Genomic DNA, 20353 nt, shown 5'->3' with positions numbered 1-20353 from the left:
GACAAGGTCTCTCTAAATTGCTTGGGCCCTCGCTAAATTGCTGAGGCTGGCCTTTAATTTGGAAATCCTCCTGCCTTCGGGCTGCCTGAATTACGGGCATGCCCATCTCGCCTGACCACAGCTCTGTATTAATAAGAAATTCATACAAATAACAAGCACAGAACTTCCCTTCTCCGACCTACTACCAACTAAACAAGCACCACGGTCCGAGGTTTACCTAGGGGCTAGAGATATTTGGGCGGGAAGTTAACACCACAACACATGACAAAAACCAACCGATCATGTGATGCTACTCACTTCAACTCTTCCGCCCTCTTCGAACATGGCCGCCAGGCACGCTCTGCCCAGTAACCATCGGCTTTCTTGTGCGTAGGAGCCACAAGGGGGCTCACGTCAGGCTCTTTTAGCGAATGCTGCTCTGGGGCAAAGCCCAGTGGGGCCGCGGGGGCCGCGGAGAGCATACTCAGTTTGAAGGCAGGAACAGGCGCGGACCGGAAGTTCCACGGCCTCGCTGTCCGGGGGAGCCGTTAGGAGCGCACGCCGGAAGTGGTCAATTGGCCGGTCCGTGTTGGTGCCGGTGGTGGGGTCCCTCGGACTGCGGAGACATGGAGCCCGGGGCTGCTGAACTATATGACCAGGCCCTGCTGGGCATCTTGCAACACGTGGGCAATGTTCAGGACTTTCTGCGCGTTCTCTTCGGCTTCCTCTACCGCAAGACTGATTTCTACCGCCTGCTGCGCCACCCATCGGACCGCATGGGCTTCCCGCCCGGGGCCGCACAAGCTCTGGTGCTGCAGGTGAGAAGGGGAACGTGTGGGCCGTGGGGTCACCTCCCGGCACGGGGCCAGGGTCCCATACCCTCGACCCTGCGCGCAGCTCCTCTCAGGCCTCCGCTTTTCCCCGGGATCGCCGAGGTGACCCCGAACGAATGGCCGTGGGTAACTTGTGCGGATCAGATATCAGGCTGCTCTGCGGTGCGAGCATCTCTGGCCCTATGTCGGAGGTACCTGGGTGTCCGAAGCAGCCAGTCGGCTATTGGCCCTGCTTCACGGTTACGATCATACCCTATACAGTGAGGGGGACTGCTGGGTATAAGGTGAAAACAGTGTTAGGAGAACCAGAGGAAAGACATTTACAGTAGCAGAAACTTGCACGTTCCAGAGCTACCAGACCAGAGGTGGCAAGGATAACCGAAGTAATGTGTTGATCTGTGGGTGTGGCCGCTTGTTCAAATATGATATCCCAGGTCGATATGATTATTAAATTTGCATTTGGATTTAAATCTATACATCCCAGGTTAATGTGTATGTGTGTGTGTGGTTGAAGCACTCTTAATTCTTACTGAATTAAGAGTGCTTCAACCTTACTGAGGTTGACCGGGTCCTTTTGAATGTAGTAATAAGCATTTTCTGAATATGTTTTACAGTCGGCTGCCACAGACACTGGTGATGTGGGTGTTTAAATACTGGTCTTGTTACTTGTGACGCTTACAGTTAAGAAAATAAAACACAGAATATAATAAAGAACTTGCAGGACCACTTAAGCAATAGAGCTGGTTGAAAGGAAAGGAATAGGGAATTGAGAAGGTTTTGTAAGAGAGATGGGGCTTTTGACAAAATTGAAAGAAGTATTCAGGTGAGCATTGAGTGTAGGAACCTGAGAAGATGGAAATACTGCTGATACCTCCCATGGTTCTCTAACACCTATAAAGTGCTTCGTATTTCTGTCTGAAATCTTATTGCAGGCTCCAGGATGATGATCAGGTTTTACTTTCTTTAGCACCTCCAGGAAGAAACCAAAGCTTAGAATGACCCAGTACCTACAAACATAATGATGGTCAGGTGAGAAGTAAGGTTGGCACTCCATTAGGGTTTCAGTTTCAGAATCAAAGGCCATTATTTCTCAGCCTTATTGGAGGCCCAAGTACCTTCTGAATGACCAGAGAGCTGTCATTGGTGGTTTTTAGCAGGACATTAAGGCAGTTTAATGAAATCTTGTTTCTTGATCTTCAAAGTATCTCTGAAATAAAGTTGAATTTTATGTGTAGTTCAGTAAGGTTGAATGATGTGATAAGAACACACAGCTTATTCATCATAGATTTCTTTGGGGGGTACTCTTTTTGGAGGAGGGATTGAGCTCAGGGGCACTTAAACACTGAGCTACATCTCAGCCTCCTGAGCTACTGGGATTATGTGTGTGTACCACTGTGTCCAGTAAAAGATTGCTTTTTGATTACAAATCTCTCTGCGCCCTCTGCCCCCAATCACTCTGCTACTGAGCTATATGCACAATCCTTTCCTTTTTTTTTTTTGGTATTGGGGATTGAACCCACAGGCACTTAACCACTGGACCACACATCTCCAGCCCTTTTTTGTATTTTATTTAGAGACAGGGTTTTGGTGAGTTGCTGATAGCCTTGACAAGTTGCTGATAATCCTCCTGCCTCAGCTTCCCGAATCACTGTGTGTGCCACTGTGCCGCCTTCCTCTTTCTATTTTTATTTTTGGCAGTACTGAGAATGGAACTTAGGGGTGCTTTACCACTGAGCTACAACTAGCCCTTATTTACTTCTTATTTTGAGTCAGGGTCTCACTAAGTTGCCCAGGCTAGTCTTGAACTTGGAATCCTCCTGTTTCAGCCTCCTGAGTCACTGGGATTACAGGTGTGCACCACCATACTCAGCCTGGGACCAAATCTTGCAGGAGATGGAGGACTGGAGAGATTTGAAGTAGAAAAACTAGAGGTGGAGAACATTTTGGGAAATAATCATTGAAGGGCAGTATGTTTCACAGAAACCAAGGGGAAAGTCTCCAGCAGATGACTAAAAGGGGTGTCTTTTTTTTTTTTTTATCCCCCTGGAAGTCGTTCGCAAACATTAGCATTACCCAAGAAACTTTTAAAGTACATTCTTTGGCCATTTTTGTTGGATAAATATGGGTGAGTTCTGTGTAATCGTTTTCACAGAAGGTCATGTGGCAGGAGACTTGTAAAGGTGATTACTATATTGGCAAAGGTGTTGAGGGTAGGACAATAAAATATTGAATCAGATTAAGTGGTTTGATAACAGCACAGCATTATCTTTGGGTGGGGGTAGGTCATCTCCTGAACATTTCCATTTATCTGCCTCTTAGATTGGCTCTCATAAGATTCCTTTCTGTGACTCCCTCACCAGAGGTGGGATGCTTCAGCTGTCTGTGAACATAGGCAAAGATGGGTTGGATGGGAGTGTTGTTGGACTGCTTTCTGGAACTTGAAAGCTTTCCTCTGATATTTTGGGGAGAGGACTGTTGGTATAGTTAGTGTAGGGTGTCTCACACATTTCTTCCCAGTCTAAGCAAGTATGGATGTACAACTTGAAGGACCCTTAGCATAAATGATATATGTGAAAATTGTATTCCATTCCATAAGGTAGTGTATGTTTTAAGAAAATGCCATTTTTGGTAACTTGGTGTTTATCTTGGAGTTCAGTTTGAGAAGTGCTGCTAAGTAGAAGTCCTCAGTATAAGAATTGGGAAAGCCTGCTGTGTCCTGTTCCTTATATAGCTTATTGGGAAATATTGGGAGAGTCACTTCACCTATTGTCAGGTGAGGAGGTTAATTGGAGGTCGGGTATATCTCTTAATCTAGTATTCTGTGACTCTAAAATGAGTACTAGAACATGTGGTAGCTGGGAGGTCTTTGTAATTTGAGAGTACTTCTAGGTTGTGCTGGTCAGAGAAGGTTGGATGTGCTGAGTAGCAGAGGTAGTATGCACTCTGAGGACCATCTGATCCCCCACAGTGGGGGTCCTGTGTTAGAAGTTTTAGGTTGTGAGAGAGATTCTTTGCTACTTTGCTTTTTGGAGTTAAGTAGATCTAGGACTTTGAGAGGTGGAGTGGCTCTGAGGGCAAAGGGACCTGAGCTGTTGTCAGGATGAAATGTTGGAGAGAAATGAGTCAGGACTTCCACTTATCTGCAGAATAGAAATGGGTCTAGGATTGTCTCCAGTTTTTAACCTTATAGGATTTTATTATTTTCCTCTGTTTACATTACCTTTTGCTGCTTGTTGTGTCATGTGTAATTTTTTACTATCCTTTTTATTGACAGGACTGTGGGTGAGTTACTTGATCCCTCTGAACCTTATTTGTCCTCATTTTTTGAATGTTGGTGGAGTATTCTTCCTGTGTTATTTAATATTTTTCTTCTAGCAATGGGGATTGAACTCAGGGATTCATGCATGCTAAGAAAGTGCTCTTACCACTGAGCTCCATCTTCAGCCCATTCTTCACAGAATTTTCAAGAGTGTTTTATAATTGTTCAGCACAGTTCCTATAGTAGCACCTGTCTTTTGTTCTTTCTTCCTGTGTAGTGTACAGACATTGTTATTGAATGCCTTCTGCATTTTAGCCTTCTGGAGTCTGACTCCCACCCGTTTCTCCCGTTAGTTTCTTAGCTATTCCTTCAGCTACTACAGAGGCTCTGTTTCTTGATGAGCCTACTTCTTAGAGCTGTAGCATTTGGAAGATATGCCTCTTCTTTCAGGTCCAATTGAGATCCCCTTTCTACTTCCTCTGATTTCTTTCATCAGAAGTGCTCATTCCTGCCTGCAGTCTTGACAGGATATCAAGTATTCCATCATGCCCCTCTTGTATCAGAGTTGTTGGGTGTGGATCTGTTTTAACTTTATACTTTTTTGATGGAGGAGTCTGAGTATCTTCAGGGGTATGACTAAGATACAGAAAATGATAAGGACTTGTCTACACACGAGATCTGCAAACGTAGAAAGTTGTTGATTTTGTGTTCCTCATATATTGTTAGGCACACAGTGGATGTTTGTAGAATCGAATGCCCATGCCTCCTTTCAGCCCTCACAGTGTAAGAGGGTAGCAGCAGTTCCGTAAGATTAGGTGCATTTTTTTTAAACACTTTGTGTGTGTGTGTGTGTGTGTGTGTGTGTGTGAGAGAGAGAGAGAGAGAGAGAGAGAGAGAGAGAACTGGGGATTGAACTCAGGGGGACTCAGCCCTATTGTGTATTTAGAGACAGGGTCTCACTGAATTGCTTAGTGCTTTGCTGTTACTGAGGCTGGTTTTGAACTCGCTATCCTTCTGCTTCAGCCTTCCCAGCTGCTGGGATTACAGGTGTGTGCCACGGCTCCCAGCTAAATAATTTTATTTTTTTAATTTATTTTTTATGTGGTGCTGAGGATCAAACAGTGTCTCACACATGCTAGGCAAGCATTCTACCACTGAGCTGTAACCCCAGCCTAGCCTAGGTGCATTTTGAGGATTGAAGTTCAACTATATTTTCGTCTTTCATTTTTTTAAAAAAATTTTTTAGTTGTCAATGAACCTTTATTTTATTTATTGATATGTGGTGCTGAGAATTGAACCCAGTGCCTCACACATGCTAGGCAAGCACTCTGCCACTCAGCCCCAGCCCCAGCCCCTCATCTTTCATTTTTGAGTCTGAGTTGTTGGCACTTTCACAGACCCACAGTACCAGGAGAATGTTCTTTGCATTGTGACTAAGATTGGGGCCTATAAAAATTATGATAGCTAAGATCATCTATGTAAATATTGTTAGTCTTAGCTTGTTTTTGATTTTGTTGATTTTGATACTTTACTCTTAAAGGTTTTTGGTGAAGTTGCAGCACATTTCCATTTTTCCAAAGAAAAGTTTTCTGTTTACTTCTTTTTTATTCTATATTTTATTTTTGCTATATTTCTACAGGATGTGTGGGATGGTACTGGGCAAATGAACTGACTGCTGGATTACTGTTTGATTTTAGGTATTTAAAACCTTTGATCAGATGGCCCGTCAGGATGATGAGAAGAGAAGGAAGGAACTTGAAGAGAAAATCAGAAGAAAAGAAGAAGAAGAAGCCAAGGCTGTGGTAACTGGTACAGCTGAGAAGGAACCGGTCCCAGTCCCAGTTCAGGAAATAGAGATTGACTCTCCTGCAGAATTAGGTGGGCCTGGGGATACACAGAAAGTGCAGCCTCCAGGTTCACAGGATGCTGAACAGGAAGTGGCTGGTGGCTTGGAGGAGGCAGAAGCTCCAGGAGCAGCGGCTGGTGCTGCTGTAGTCCCTCAGGAACCACCAGCGCTCCCCAGGTAGGAAATCCTCCTCTGCAGATTCCTTCTTTCTCTCCTAACAACTGGTGGTTGGGTTTATCCATATTAGTTCTCATTTGTAAAGCACCAGTTCTTTATCTCGGTATTTACTTAGCTCTGGGAATACAGTTGACTTGTCTTCTTTCTTTTTCTCCCTTGTAGGGTAGTATCTTTCCACAATCATTTAACCAGTTGAGGGCCAGGGCCAGAATTAGACATAACATGTAGAGGTTTAGCATGAGCATCTTGATTTTCACATTCTCCCTGTAGGAACACTGCTAGGGTATGTGTCACATGCTCAAGATATGATGTACACTTGAAGAGGCAGTTCAATGTAGGAGGCCTAGATTCACATCCTTTCTCTCCCATTTCCTGAATGCATTACTTTGGGTAAACACTGTAATCTTGTGATCCTAATAGGACCTGTCTCATAGGGCTGTTGTGAATTTTAAATGAACAGCAGGTCAAGCAGCTAATAAGTGACAGAGCTTGAATATGCCACTGGGTTTTTCTGCATCAAGGCTTGTGCTGTATTGTACTTAGTTTTCAGGAGATGTTTTCCATATAACATCAATGAGTCATGCAGTCTTTCCTTGTGGTCTGGGTAAGGAGAGCTGGTAGGCCTTGTGTGTGACTTGGGGTAGTGTCTGCAGGACAGTTGTGATCTTCCTAACCTACTTTGTTTTTAGAAAAATTTACTCTTTCCTCTTTGATAGAACTGCTTCTTGCTTTACTTCTTTTTTTTCCTTCCCGTGCCTTGCACTCCAACCTGTTTTGGGTGAAGTTTTTTCCTCCCCATATTTTTGGTTGGTGCATTATAGTAGTACTCAATGGCAGGATTTTTGTGTGTGGGGGGGTGTTGAATCTAGTTTCTAGTTAATGAAGCAACTGAAAAACTTGTAATGACTTGATATGAAGTTCTATAAAGAACAGGATAGGGTAAGGCTACAGTTTTTTTCAAGGATTGAACCCAGAGATACTTAACCACTGAGCTATATCCCCAGCCTTTTTTAATTTTTTATTTTGAGACAGGGTCTCACTAAGTTGCTCAGAGCCTTACTAAGTTGCTGAGACTGGCTTTGATCTTGTGATCCTCCTGCCTCAGCCTCTCAAGCTATTGGGATTATAGGCATGTGCCACCATGCCCAGTGTAAGACTACAGTTTTAAAGGTCAAGCTAAATAATGGTGTTCAGAGAAAAAAAAAAATTGTATGGGAAACCACATTGATGAAGAAGGGCAACAGGTCTTGAATATGGAGTTCTGGAAGAGAAGGTACAAAATAAAGCTTTGGAGTCCAAAAGTGGGGGTTTAGGGTAGAGAGAGACTTCTGATGTTTCCTTTTAGCTTGAAGACCTTTCTTAACATTTATTGTAGTGCATATCTATTAGTGATGAATTCTGTCTGCTTTTGTTGTCTAAAAGTGCCTTTATTTCATCTTAACTTCTAAGGATAATTTTGTGGAGATAGAATTTCAGGTTGACACATTTTTTCTTTCAGCTTTTTAAAGATTGTCATCCCATTGCTTTTGGCTTGCCTTGTTTTTGATGAGAAGTGAGTGGAACTTCTTTATTCCTTTGTATGTGATATATTCCCCATTCCTACCCACTGGGCTGCTTTTAATATATTTTCATATACTTCATGAGTTTCAGAAATTTGATTATGATTTGCTTTTCTTTGTGTTTATTTTGTTTGGGGATTTTTGAGCTGCTTCTAGCTCTTATCTTTACTTCCCACCCCCTAATTTCTTTTCTCATTGTGTTTCCTTTGAAATAGTTTCTGTTGTCCTCTCTTCAAGTTTACTATCTTTTCTCCTTTAGTGTCTGTAATCTTTAGTTAAATTCATCCAGTACATTTTTTTGTTTTGGTTTGTGTTTTTCAGTTCTACATGTCTCTTTGATTCTTTTTTGTGGCTTTGATTTCTTCTAATATTGTTTTCTTTAAATCTTTTTGTTTATCCGTATGGGTAGCTAGTCAGCCATTCAGGTATTTAAAGTCTATCTGCAAATCCCATTATCTCAGTCATTTCTTGATTTGTTACTCTTAACTGAATTTTCTTCTAATTTTGGATCATGTTTTCCTACTTCTTTACATGTCTGGTAACTTTTTTGGGGGAGTGGAGTGGGATACAGGGGATTGAACTCAGGGGCACTCAATCTCTGAGCCATATCCCCAGCCCTACTTTGTATTTTATTTAGAGACAGGGTTTCATTGAGTTGCTTAGTGCCTTACTTTTTGCTGGGGCTGGCTTTGAGCTCATGATCCTCCTGCCTCAGCCTCCCGAGCCACTGGGGTTACAGGTGTGTGTCACCACGCCTGGCATATGTCTGGTAACTTTTGATTGGATGTTAGATATTAGGAGAAGTGTGTTGTTGAGTCTCTGGATTTCATTTTCTTCCCTTAAAGAGTGTTAAGTTTGTTTTTGTAGGAAATTTGTTTGCATATCAGCATTATCTTTCAAAGTTTGTTTTCAAGCTTTATTAAGGCATGTCTTGGTACCTTCTATTCTGGAGCGATTTTGGAATATCTATTTTGGAATGCTTTGGGTGTTCAGTTAGGTCTTCCCATTTTGACTTGTTAAAACTTGAACATCTTACTGCCCTGTGTGAACTCTAGGAATCATCTAGATCATTTACCCAGGTATTTTCTACTTGCCTCATGGAGTTACACACTACACATGTGTAGTTTAGTGTTCAACCAAAGACTAAAGGGACCTCTAAGCAATTTTTTTTTTTTACAATGTTTTTAGTTGTAGATGGACACAATACCTTTATTTATTTATCTTTATTTGGTGCTGAGGATCAAACCCAGTGCCTCATACATGCTAGGCAAGTGCTCTACCACTGAGCTACAACCCAGGCCCCACTAAGCAATTTTTTGGAGTTCTATGTGTACTTCTCTTTAAAGAAATCAGACAAGAAGATGAAGGTTGAATAGGCATAGTTGTTTGTGTTAAGGCTGCTGTAACAAAATAAAATAGCTTGGGTGAATTATAAATAGTAGACGTTTATTGTACGCAGTTCTTGAGGCCATTATTCTAAGATCAAGTTTCTGGCATTCAGTGTCTAGTGAAGGTCTATACATCTTAGTCTTCTCACTATGTCCTCACATGTAGAAAGGATAAGGGAGCTCTCTAGAGTATTTCTTAAATGGTACTAATCCCAGTCATGGGGAAACCCCTTAACCTAATCGGGACCCGGAGTACCATCTCTTAATAACACCATTTTGGGGTTTGGATTCAACATATGAATTTGGTGTGTGTGGGAGGCTTAGACAGTCAGTCTCTAGTGATGTGCACTTCAGTTTTATTTATTCTAGTATTACATCAAAAAATTTTGGAAGAAGTCCTCAGAGATTGGGTGTTTGATTTGTTGTCTATAAGTTGGGAAGCCCCAGCTAGTACAGTTCTAGACCACTGTAATAGAGGAAAAAAATGCAATAAAATGAGCCACAGGAGAGTTTTGATTTCTCAGTGAATATAAAAGTTATGTTGACATTATATTGTAGTATATTATGAATGCCATGCATCATGTCTAAAAAAAGTACATACCTTACTTAATTAGAAAATACTTTTACTTATAAAATAATAAAAAATGCTAGCGATCATTTGAGCTTTCATTAAGTCAATGAATACATAGTATCTTTATTTTTATGTGGTGCTGAGGATTGAACCCAGTGCCTCACACATGTGAGGCAAGCACTTTATCACTGAGCTACAGCCTCATCCCCAAGTCATAATATTTTTGTTCGTGGAAGTGTCTTATCGTAATGTTGAAGGCTGCTGTGGTTGCTAAAGGTTGGGGTGGCTGTGGCAATTTCTTAAAATAAGGTAACAGTGTTTTTTTTTTTTTTGGTACCAGGGATTGAACCCAGGGGCACTTAACTACTGAGCCACATCCCCAGCTCGCTCTCTCTGTCTTTTTTTTTAATATTTGTTTTTTAGTTTTAGGTGGACACAATATCTTTATTTTATATTTATGTGGTGCTGAGGTTCAAATCCAGTGCCTCATGCATACTAGGCAAGCACTCTACCACTGAGCCACAACCCCAGTCCCCCCAGCTCTTTTTATGTTTCATTTTGAGACAGGGTCTTACTAAGTTGCTTAGGACATTGACAAGTTGTTGAGGGTGGTTTGAATTTGCCTCATGGAATCACACACTACACATGGGCAGTTTAGTGTTCAGCCAAAGATCCTCCTGCCTCAGCCTCCCAAGCTGCTGTGATTATGAGCGTGTGCTACCATACTTGGTAACAACAGTGAGTTTTGCACATTGATTGACTCTTCTTTTCATGAAAGATTTCTCTGTGGCAGGTGATACTGTTTTGATAGCATTTTACAGACAGAACTTCTTTTAAAATTAAGTCATTCCTCTCAAACCTTGCTGCTGATTTATCAACTAAGTTTATGTGATATTCTAAATCCTTGGATTTCATTTCAGTTGTATTCACTGGAAATAATTTCCATCAAGAATATTTGCTCATTTATAAGAAACAATTCCTGTTAATGTTAATCTGTAAAGAAACAAATCTGTTAATGTTTTATCGTGAGATTGCAGCAATTCAGTAAAATCTCCAGGCTCCATTTTTAATTCTAATTCTCTATTTCCACCGCATCTGCATACAGTTGCTTCCTCCATTGAAGTGTTAAACCCCTGAAGTTATGCATGGGGATTGGAATCAACTTCTTCCAAACTCCTGTTAATATTGATATTTTGACGTCTTGCAGTGAATCACAGATTATTTTAATGGCATCTAGAATGGCAAATCCTTTATGGAAGGTTTTCAGTTTACTTTGCTCAAATCCATTAGAGGAATCATCATGGTAGTTATAGCCTTACAAAATTTATTTCTTAAATAATATGACTTGAAAGTTGAAATTAGCTGGAAATAGTGGTGCATATGTATAATCTCAGCTACTTGGGAGGCAGAGAAAGGAGGATCACAAGTTCAAGGCCAGCCTTGTCAATTTAGCAAGTCCCTGTTTCAAAATAAAAAATTTAAAAGGGGGCTTGAATGTAGCTCATTGGTAAAGCAAGCCTGGGTTCAATCCTTATATTGCAAAAAAAAAAAAAAAAAAAAGTTGGTTGAAATTTTTCCTTGACTATTGGTTAAAGAATGAACATCGTATTAGATATGAAAACACTTAATCTCATTATACATTATCAGAGTTCTTGGGTGACTAGGTACATTGTTGATGAATTCAATCATATTTTGAAAGGAGTCTTTTTCTGAATAGTAGATCTCAATAGTAGGCTTAAAATATTCTGTAAATCATCTTGTAAATAATGTGCTATCATGGGCTGGGTTTGTGGCTCAGTGGTGAAATGCTTGCCTAGCATGTATGAGAGGCACTGGGTTCGATTCTCAGCACCACATCTAAATAAAATAAAGGTCCATTGAAAACTAAAAAAATATAAAAAAAAATGTGCTGTCATCTAGGCTTTGTTTTTCCATTCATAAAATACAGGCAGAGTAGATATAGTTTAATTCTGAAGGGCCCTAGGATTTTTGAATGGTGAATGAATACTGGCTTCAATTCAAGTCACCATCAGTGTGTAAGAGAGTCAACCTGTCCTTTGACTTTGAAGACAGGTATTAGGTATTGTCTTCTCTTTAGCTAAGAAAGTCCTAGATGGCATTTTCTAATAAAGGCTGTTTTATCTGCATTGCAAATCTATTGTTTAATGTAGCCACTTTTTTTTTTTTAACCTTTATTTATGTGTGGTGCTGAGAATTGAACCCAGTGCCTCACATGTGCTAGGCAAACTCTCTACTACTGAGCTACAGCCCCAGTCCTGTAGCCACCTTTTTCAATTGTCTTTTGAGTAAATTGCTGGAGCTTCTATATCAGTACTTGGAACTTCATCTTGCATTCTTCTGATAAAGGGATAACTTCTTTCATTAAATCTCCTGAACCAATCTCTGCTAGCTTCAAAGTTTCCTTTTGCAGCTCTCTCACCTCTCTTAACCTTCATAGAAGTGAAGAGAGTTGGAGCCTTGCCTTGGATTAGACTTTTTTTTTCTTTTTAGGTAGATGTGACAATATATTTTGACATATTATACATACATGGAGTATAAGTTATTCTAATTAGGATCCCATTCTTTTGACTGTACATGATGTGGAGTTATACTGGTCATGTATTCATATACAAGAATAGGAAAATTATGTCTGATTCATTCTTCTGTCTTTCTTATTCCCATCCCCTCTCCTTTTCTTTCATTTCTCTTTGTCTAATCCAGTGAACTTCTTGGATTAGAATTTGGCTTAAGGGAATATTATGGCTGGTTTGATCTTCTGTCTTCACCATAAGAACTGTCTTGATATCAGCAATAAATGAAAGGGCTGGGAATGAAGCTAAATGGTCAAGTACCCTTGGGTTCAATTCCCAGTACTGCAAAAAAAAAAAAGAAAGAAAGAAAAAGAAAAAAGAAAAAGAAACGATTGCTGACATGGATATTGTGATGATCAGTTTTATATGTCAGTTTGGTAAGACGACAGTCCCCAGTTATGCAAACACTCATCTGAGTGGTATTGTGAAGGGATTTGTAAATGATGGGTAAAACCATAATTGGCGGGCTGGGGATGTGGCTCAAGTGGTGGCGCGCTCGCCTGGCATGCGTGCGGCCCGGGTTCGATTCTCAGCACCGCGTACAAGCAGAGATGTTGTGTCCGCCGATAACTAAAAGATAAATATTAAAATTCTCTCTCTCTCTCTCCTCTCTCACTCTCTCTTTAAAAAAAAAAAAAAACCATAATTGGCCAACTTTAAGCAAGGGAGATGGTTATCTTGCTGCTGGTTCTGTTTCTTTGGATGATCCCTGATTGATAACATGTTTTCAGGGTATAATGTTAAGTGAGAAAAGGAGAATTCAAACTAGTACCAAATTTGAAAATTATTTAAAATTATATACATCCAGAGGAAAGGAAGGCCTAGAAGGAAGTAAATATTTAATGGTGGTTATCACAGTGGAGAAATTATGAATATGTTTTCATCTTTGTCCCTTACTGTATTTTAAAATTTTCTACAGTGAGCATATATTTTATACATGTTTTTTTTTGTATTTTATAACTTATAGTTTTCTTCACTTTTTTTTATATTATTTTTTAGTTCTAGGTGAACACAATATCTTTATTTTGTTTTTATGTGGTGCTGAGAATCTAACCCAGTGCTTCACGCATGCTAGGTGAGCGCGCTACCACTTGAGCCACATCCCCAGCCCCTATAATTTATAGTTTTCAAAGGAAATTTGTTTTTGATTGCCAATTAACAAACTAGAATAGCTGTGTTATTGTTCTGTAGAGATTCTACTTTTTTGTTCTTGAATCATGGAGTTTGGTTCTGGGTTAAAATTCAGGTTAATTTTGTGAGTTCTGCCCTAGTATAAAGTGAAGACTTGGGTGTGTTTCAGGAAACTAACATTTCTGCTTGGTAGCATTCACTATGGGTCAGATTGGACTGCTGCGGTAAGAATCCTGATTTTCCAGCACTTACCAAGGACTGAAGCCTTCTCTCTCTTCAATTACTGTTTTTTCATGAACAAAATAGCAAGTTGAGGCACAAATCTAGAGAATGCTGCATCTAAAACATATTTTGGTGGAATTTGAAAGTTCATCTTTTTTTTGCATTCTGTCTGAATCTGGACCCCAGGTTGTTCTGTCAGTGTCCAAGGTAGTTCTGTCCTGCTGTCAATTGAATACTTTAAGAGAGTCTTCCTGTGAACACACTTCTGGGTACTGTGTCCAAAGTTAATTGCCTACAACCTAGGTCCTAGATTGCTATTTCTAAAACCCCTGTTGGGCCCATGTTTGCTGCTGGTTCTATATTTCTTTAGCAGACACTCTTTTCTTTTATTCTACAATAAAGTCATATCATGTACTTATTTAATTTAAATAATTCAGATAGAAACTGGAGAAAAAAATGATAATAAGGATAATAAAGATTTTGGGGCTGGAGTTGTGGCTCAGTGGTAGAGCACTTGCGTAGCATATGTGAAGCACTGAGTTTGATTCTTAACACCACATAAAAATAAATAAATAAAGTTAAGGTACTCTGTCCATCTATAACTAAAAAATAAAGAACATACAGGAAATAAACATTAACAAGAGATAATAAAGATTTTATGTATTTATATTTTGCATGTCTTTTATAAGCTGTTTGTTATTGTTTGTGGTATACTTTTTTGTGTTTTACTGAAGTATAATTTACATGACAGAACAGTGCACTCTGTTTTGGAATATAGTTTATGACTTTGGGCAAATACAGTCTTGTCATGAAAGTCCTTAATCATGTTAGAGACATTGCATCATCCTGGACTTCACTGTGCTTCTTTGTCTCAACCCTCAGGCCCTGCAATCTTGGAAGTGTTCATCCCTAAAGGTTTTCTAGTATATATTTTTATTTATATATAGTATTTTTATAATAAAATCACAATTATTTTTTTGATTTGGGGTTTGTGAGGGAATTTTAATTAGACTTTTTTGGGGGGGGGGTACTAGGAATTGAACTCAGGGACACTCAACCACTGAGGCACATCCCCAGCCCTATTTTGTATTTTATTTAGAGACAGGGTCTCACTGAGTTGCTTGGTGCCTCACTGAGGTTGGCTTTGAACCCATGATCCTCCTGTCTGGGCCTTCTGAGCCACTGAGATTACAGGCATGTGCCAATATGTCTGACTTAATTTTGCCATCACTCTAATTTTAGTACTTTCCCAGCTAGTAAGCTGCAACTGTCCTGAAATTTCATTCTTGGTCTACTATCATTGCTATTATCACTTGCTCTACTATCATTGCTTGGACACGTCAAGGAAAGATCAGAAATGCCCCAGAGCTGAGCCTGGCATGGTGGTGCATACTTATCGTCCCAGTTACTTAGAAGACTGAGATTGAAGGATCCCTTCAGCCCACAGGTTCAAGATTAACTTCAGCTTGAGTAATAAAATGAGACCTTGAAGAATGCCCCAGTACTTAAATTGCTACCTTATTCCTCAAAGTAGAAAAATTTGGCACAGAAAAATTTTCCTATTTGTACAGGATAGTATTGGAGAATGTACTTAACAATATTCTCAGTTTTTCAAGAGTTGTCTTTGTCTATAGACAAAACTGTGAAAATACTATTTGAGTCTCAGGGTTTATATTGTACTTGATCAGTGACCAGTGCTTGTAGGCATGACTAGCACTGCAGAGGTAGTGGGACACACAGTCTGCAGCATCTTACATCTCAGTCATAATCAGGCAAGAGTTGCCTGTTAGGGTCTGCCTTTTGGGTTCCATCTCAGTAGGTTTGATGTTGGCTGACAGCATGAGCTTCACAGTACTTGTAGTTCAGGCTGTTGACCTGCAGGTGTCACTGCAAGGCAGTAGAATGTTAGTGGTATTTGGTGGTGCTGGGATGCTGACGAAAATCTGAAAGGCTGTGCCAGTTTTGAGTTTTTCCTTGTATAAGACATGAACAGAATTCTTTTAAAATGAAGGAAAAAAGAGTAGCAAATAATGTCAGTTATCATCTGGAAATAGTCACCTTGAGTGCTGGGACTGGGTGTCTTGTTGTCCCTTGGTTGAAAGACATGGTGCTCCCATGCTGTTATTGAATGGGCACCTTCATGAGCCTGTGCCCAGTCAGGCAATCCTTCCTTCTCTGTACATGGAAGCAAAGTAGGGGCAGTGTGAGAAGAGGGTATCATGGAACTATTTGACCTATGAACCATTTCGTACCATATAAACTGGTATTTTCTTTTATTTTTAATGGTGTGCATTTGTGCCCAGCTATTACAGGGACCTACATGCTTCTTGGGAAGTGAATGACATTGTTTGGAAGAGAAAGATTGGGTTTCCTAATAGCACCCTTGGCAGATGCTCCATCTCCATTGTTTTTTTCCCTCCTGCTTTAGTCTTTGCAGTCTCTTCACTCTCCTTCATGCTTGCACTCATTTCTACCTCATCAGCAAGGTCTCTCCAGTGCTGTGCACCTCTGCTTTGCCCAGCAGGTAATCATGTCTTCTCTGAATTTGCACCTCATTTCATTTTTTTCCCTTTGGGGAAAAAAAATGGCTATTCCCATGTCTTCAGTGATGGGGGCAGACTTATCCATCCTTTCTTATCTCCTAGCCCTGTGCAAGGGGAGTACTCTAGTGGTGGATTTCTTTTCTTAGCACCGTTTCTTTGGATTTACTTAATGTCTTAGTTCCTTCAGACTGCTGTAATGAAATATGATAGCTATAGCTAGGATGATTTATTAACTGTAGACATTTGTTGCTCATGGTTCTGGAGGCTGTAAGTCCAAGATCAAGGTGCCATGAGACTCAGCATCTGGTGAAGGCCCAGTTTTGGGTTCATATACCTCTATCTTCTTGCTGAGTCCTCTTGTGGTAGAAGGGACCAGTGAGCTCCTTGGGGCCTCTTTCAAGCCCCATTCACGAAGACTCTGCCCTCATGACCTAATTATCTTCCAAAGGCCCACCTCTAAATATCAACACCTTTAGGATGATTGCTAGGGGCAGGGAGGGGGAATTAGCCCTTATTTTACAGTTTCATCACTTATCTTGACATCAGTACCCCTTGGTGTTCCTCAGGTGGATTCTCAGAGTAGACAGAGGCCTGAATTCTGGGCCTTGGGCTGCTGCTGCTTATATAGTCACACTACTGGAGAAAGTTGGACTCTTGCCTCATCTCTAAGGGAATTCAGGCATAAGAGGCCTTCAGAGGAGTTGATTTAAAGCACAGGTCAGCTAAACCTTGATATGGATTGTTTAGAGGACTTTTTTCCCTCCAGACACATTGCATTTTTATTTTTTATTTTGCGATTCATTTATTTTTATCTTGTAATACAGCTTTACTGGCTTCATTTTTAAAGAAAGCATCAGTTTATGTTGAGTTTGTTGGGTACTGAAGCTGTATTAAAAAATGACCTGGTAGGGCTGGGGTTGTGGCTCAGTGTGAAACACTGGGTTCGATCCTCAGCACTACATAAAAATAAGTAAAGTAAAGGCATTGTGTCCTTCTACAACTAAAAAAAGAGAAAAGAAAATGACCTGGTGGGCTGGAGTCATGGCTCAGTGGTCGAGCGCTTACCTAGCACATGTAATGCACTGGGTTCCATCCTCTGCACCACATAAAAATAAATGAACAAAGGTATTGTGTTCACCTACAACTAAAAAAAAATATATTTAAGGAGAAAAAAGAAAATGACCTGGTGTTCTGGCACATCAGAGTTGGAGGGTCTCAGGGAGCAGACAGGTTGGGGAGGAAGGAAGAGGCATGATACTATCACCTGAAAAAAATGTATATTTCAAAATATTGAGAATCACTGATCATCCTTTTTTTGTAAATGAGGAAATTGAGATCTGTTGTGCTTTGCTTAAAATCCTACAGTTAGTAGGGCTAGAGGTGTTGAAATTAAAGTGGTACTACATCCATGGGCTGAACATAGATTGATCTGCTTTGCTTTGTGAAGAAAAAAGCAATTACTACCAGATTATCTGAGAGATACTTTTTAAAGCTAAACAAAACAAAAAACTTATTTGAATTTTTTTCTATATTTTATGGTAGGGCTTTTTCCCCCTCTACATTAAAAAGATAATATTTATACCTCACAAAAAATTGTTAGAACTTGAAATAGAAACCACTGTAGATGTAAAAGTGTAAGATTCCTTTGTATTCATTGTCAAGCAATACCTCAAATCTCCCTGTCCTGTGTTATTTTGAAGCAAATTCTGCCTTATACCATTTCATCTGGTAATGGTTTCAGCCAGTGTTTAAATTTTCAGTTTTCTCAGTGTCCTAATTAAAAAAAAAATAGTTTGAATTAGACTACAAAATAAGACTGCAAACACCAGTGGCTCATAGTTAACCCTCTATTTCTCTTTTTCTTTACCCCTCAAAATTTCTTTGTTAAGTGGGGTGTGGTAGTACACATCTGTAATCCTAGAGACTCAGAAAGCTGAGACAGGAGAATCACAAGTTCAAGACCAGCCTTAGCAAATTTAGCAAGACCCTCAGCAACTTAGCAAGATCCTGTCTCAAAATAAAAAGGGTTGGAAATGTAGCCAGTGGTCTAGTACGCCTGAGTTCAATCTCCAAGACCAAGAAAATAATTTATTTTAAAAGAAATCAGGTTGGGTTGGGGATATAGCTCAGTAATAGAGTGCTTTCTTGCCTAGTACAAGCAAGGCCCTATATTTGGTCCCCAGCATTGCAAAACAAACAAAAAAAGAAAAAGAAATTAATTTGTTTGTTGGCTTTGCCATTTTTTTGATTTTGCTGATGGTTACCCATGATATGCTTTAACATGTCCTATGCCCTATTTCCTGGAGTTTGATTAAGAGAGTAACATTTTTTGAAAGTTACAAGTGTAATTAAAGTGAATTGCTTTTCCTACAGGTAGCCATTGTCAATACCTTCTTTTGTAAATATGTGTGTGTGTGTGTTTGTGTATACTTTACTATTATATACAGTATATGTGTACACACACCACATCTGTGAGTATTGACTTTGCCGCATCCCCAAATGTGCTGTGAACACTTGTGCTTGATAAGCAGGTAGCACTGTTGCTAGGCACCCTTTTCCTTTGTGCACAGGTGGATTTTTACCAGTCTTTACAATTCCATGAGGTAGATTGTTTGCTTACCAGTTTGTAGTTAAGAAAAATGGCTCATGCTCCTGTTGATTATGAGCAGTGGAAGCTGGGCTTGTCTTAGGATGGTTCACTCTGAGATTCTCCAGGTTGGTTGTCCTTGCAATCACTGGGGCTTTAAAATGCAGATTATTGGGGCTCTCTCCTGAGAGATCTGACTTAATTGGTCTTAAATTTTAGTTTTCTCAGTGTCCTAATTTTAAAAAGTTGTTTAAATTAGACTACAAATAAGACTGCAAACACCAGTAGCTAATAGTTAACCCTCTATTTCTCTTTTTCTTTACCCCTCAAAATTTCTTTGTTGGGTGGTGGTGCACATCTCTAATCCTAGAGAATCAGGAAGCTGAGGCAGGAGAATCGTAAGTTCAAGACGAGCCTTAACAGTTTAGCAAGACTGTCAGCAGTTTAGCAAGATCCTGTCTCAAAATAAAAAGGGCTGCATGTCATGTATGGATTTTTAGAGGCTTTCCAGTGACTTTGAAATGTTGCCAAGATTTTTCTTAACTGCCATATAGTATTCCACCCTAGAAACATTAACATAATTTTTGAATGAGTATAAGGGGGTGTATTTAAATTGTTTCTAATCTGCCAGTGTCTTAACTGATGCTGCAGTGAATATGCTTGTGTTTCTTGGAACATGTGATTGAGTATCAGTTGGATGAATTCCCAGAACAGGAATTACTTGGTCAAAGGGTTTTTAGTTTTGATCGATGTTACTAAATTAGCCCCAGAGAGATTCTACCAGTTTGCTCCCACTGCCAGCTTGTCTGAGGAAACCTGATCCCATCCAAGTTCTAGCAAGGGGTCCTAACCCATTTCTGGGTTACTTTTACCTTTTTTTCTTTGGATTTCTTTGAAATGCCACTAAGTTTGTTTTGGTACTGGATCTGAACCCAGGAGTGTTCTACCTCTGAGCTACACACCTCCACCACCCCACCTTTTTTAAAAAAACATTTATTTTTTAGGTGTAGATGGGCATAACACAATGTCTTTATTTTTTTATGTGGTGCTGAGGATTGAACCTGGGTCCCGCCCGTGTGAGGTGAGAGCTCTACTGCTTGGCCACAATCTCAGCCTTCTCCACCCTTTTTTAAATTTTTGAGTTTTGAGATAGGGTCTTCCTAATTTGCCCAAGCTGTCTTTGAACTTTTGAGCTTCTTGTATCAGCCTCCTGAGTAGCTGGGATTTCAACTATGCACCACCACACGGGGCTTCCCTTCACTTTTGACATATTTTAGATTCTAATTTGGCATTGTATATGTTTCTGGGTTTTTCCCCTTTACTGTTCTGTTTATTGATCAATACTGAACCATTTATTTGTTTGTTGGTATTGAGCTTTTTAATTTACCATGGCTTTATAATACATTTAACACTTGATAGGATTGGAGTTTAATCTCCCCCCCACCCCCTGACTTTTCTTGACTATTCTTTGAAATTAATTTTTTCATATGAAAATTCTGTTGAAATTTTCCTTAGGAATACATCAAATTTGTTTTGGATTAGAGAAAGTTGACTTTTTTTTTTTTTTTTTTGAGAGAGAGAGAGAATTTTTAATATTTATTTTTTAGTTTTTTTGGCGGACACAACATCTTTGTTTGTATGTGGTGCTGAGGATCGAACCCGGGCCG

The 20353-nt window shown here is 39.9% G+C and overlaps 1 protein-coding gene across 1 annotated transcript in view; it reads left to right on the top strand.

The window, feature by feature from the left end:
• The first annotated feature begins 320 nt into the window (after positions 1–320).
• Positions 321–20353, top strand: part of Nudcd3 (NudC domain containing 3) — a 109286-nt gene continuing 89253 nt past the window's right edge. Inside the window, exons 1-2 of the mRNA XM_076836600.2 lie at positions 321–797; positions 5769–6094. Of these exons, the coding sequence (XP_076692715.1) occupies positions 411–797; positions 5769–6094 (713 nt within the window). The 5' untranslated portion in view covers positions 321–410. The remainder of the gene's footprint in view (positions 798–5768; positions 6095–20353) is intronic.

This window comes from Callospermophilus lateralis, chromosome 1, assembly GCF_048772815.1.
Source record: "Callospermophilus lateralis isolate mCalLat2 chromosome 1, mCalLat2.hap1, whole genome shotgun sequence".
Classification (NCBI taxonomy): domain Eukaryota; kingdom Metazoa; phylum Chordata; class Mammalia; order Rodentia; family Sciuridae; genus Callospermophilus; species Callospermophilus lateralis.
The sequence above is the reverse complement of the archived record's forward strand: the minus strand, read 5'-3'. Positions and strand labels throughout refer to the sequence as shown.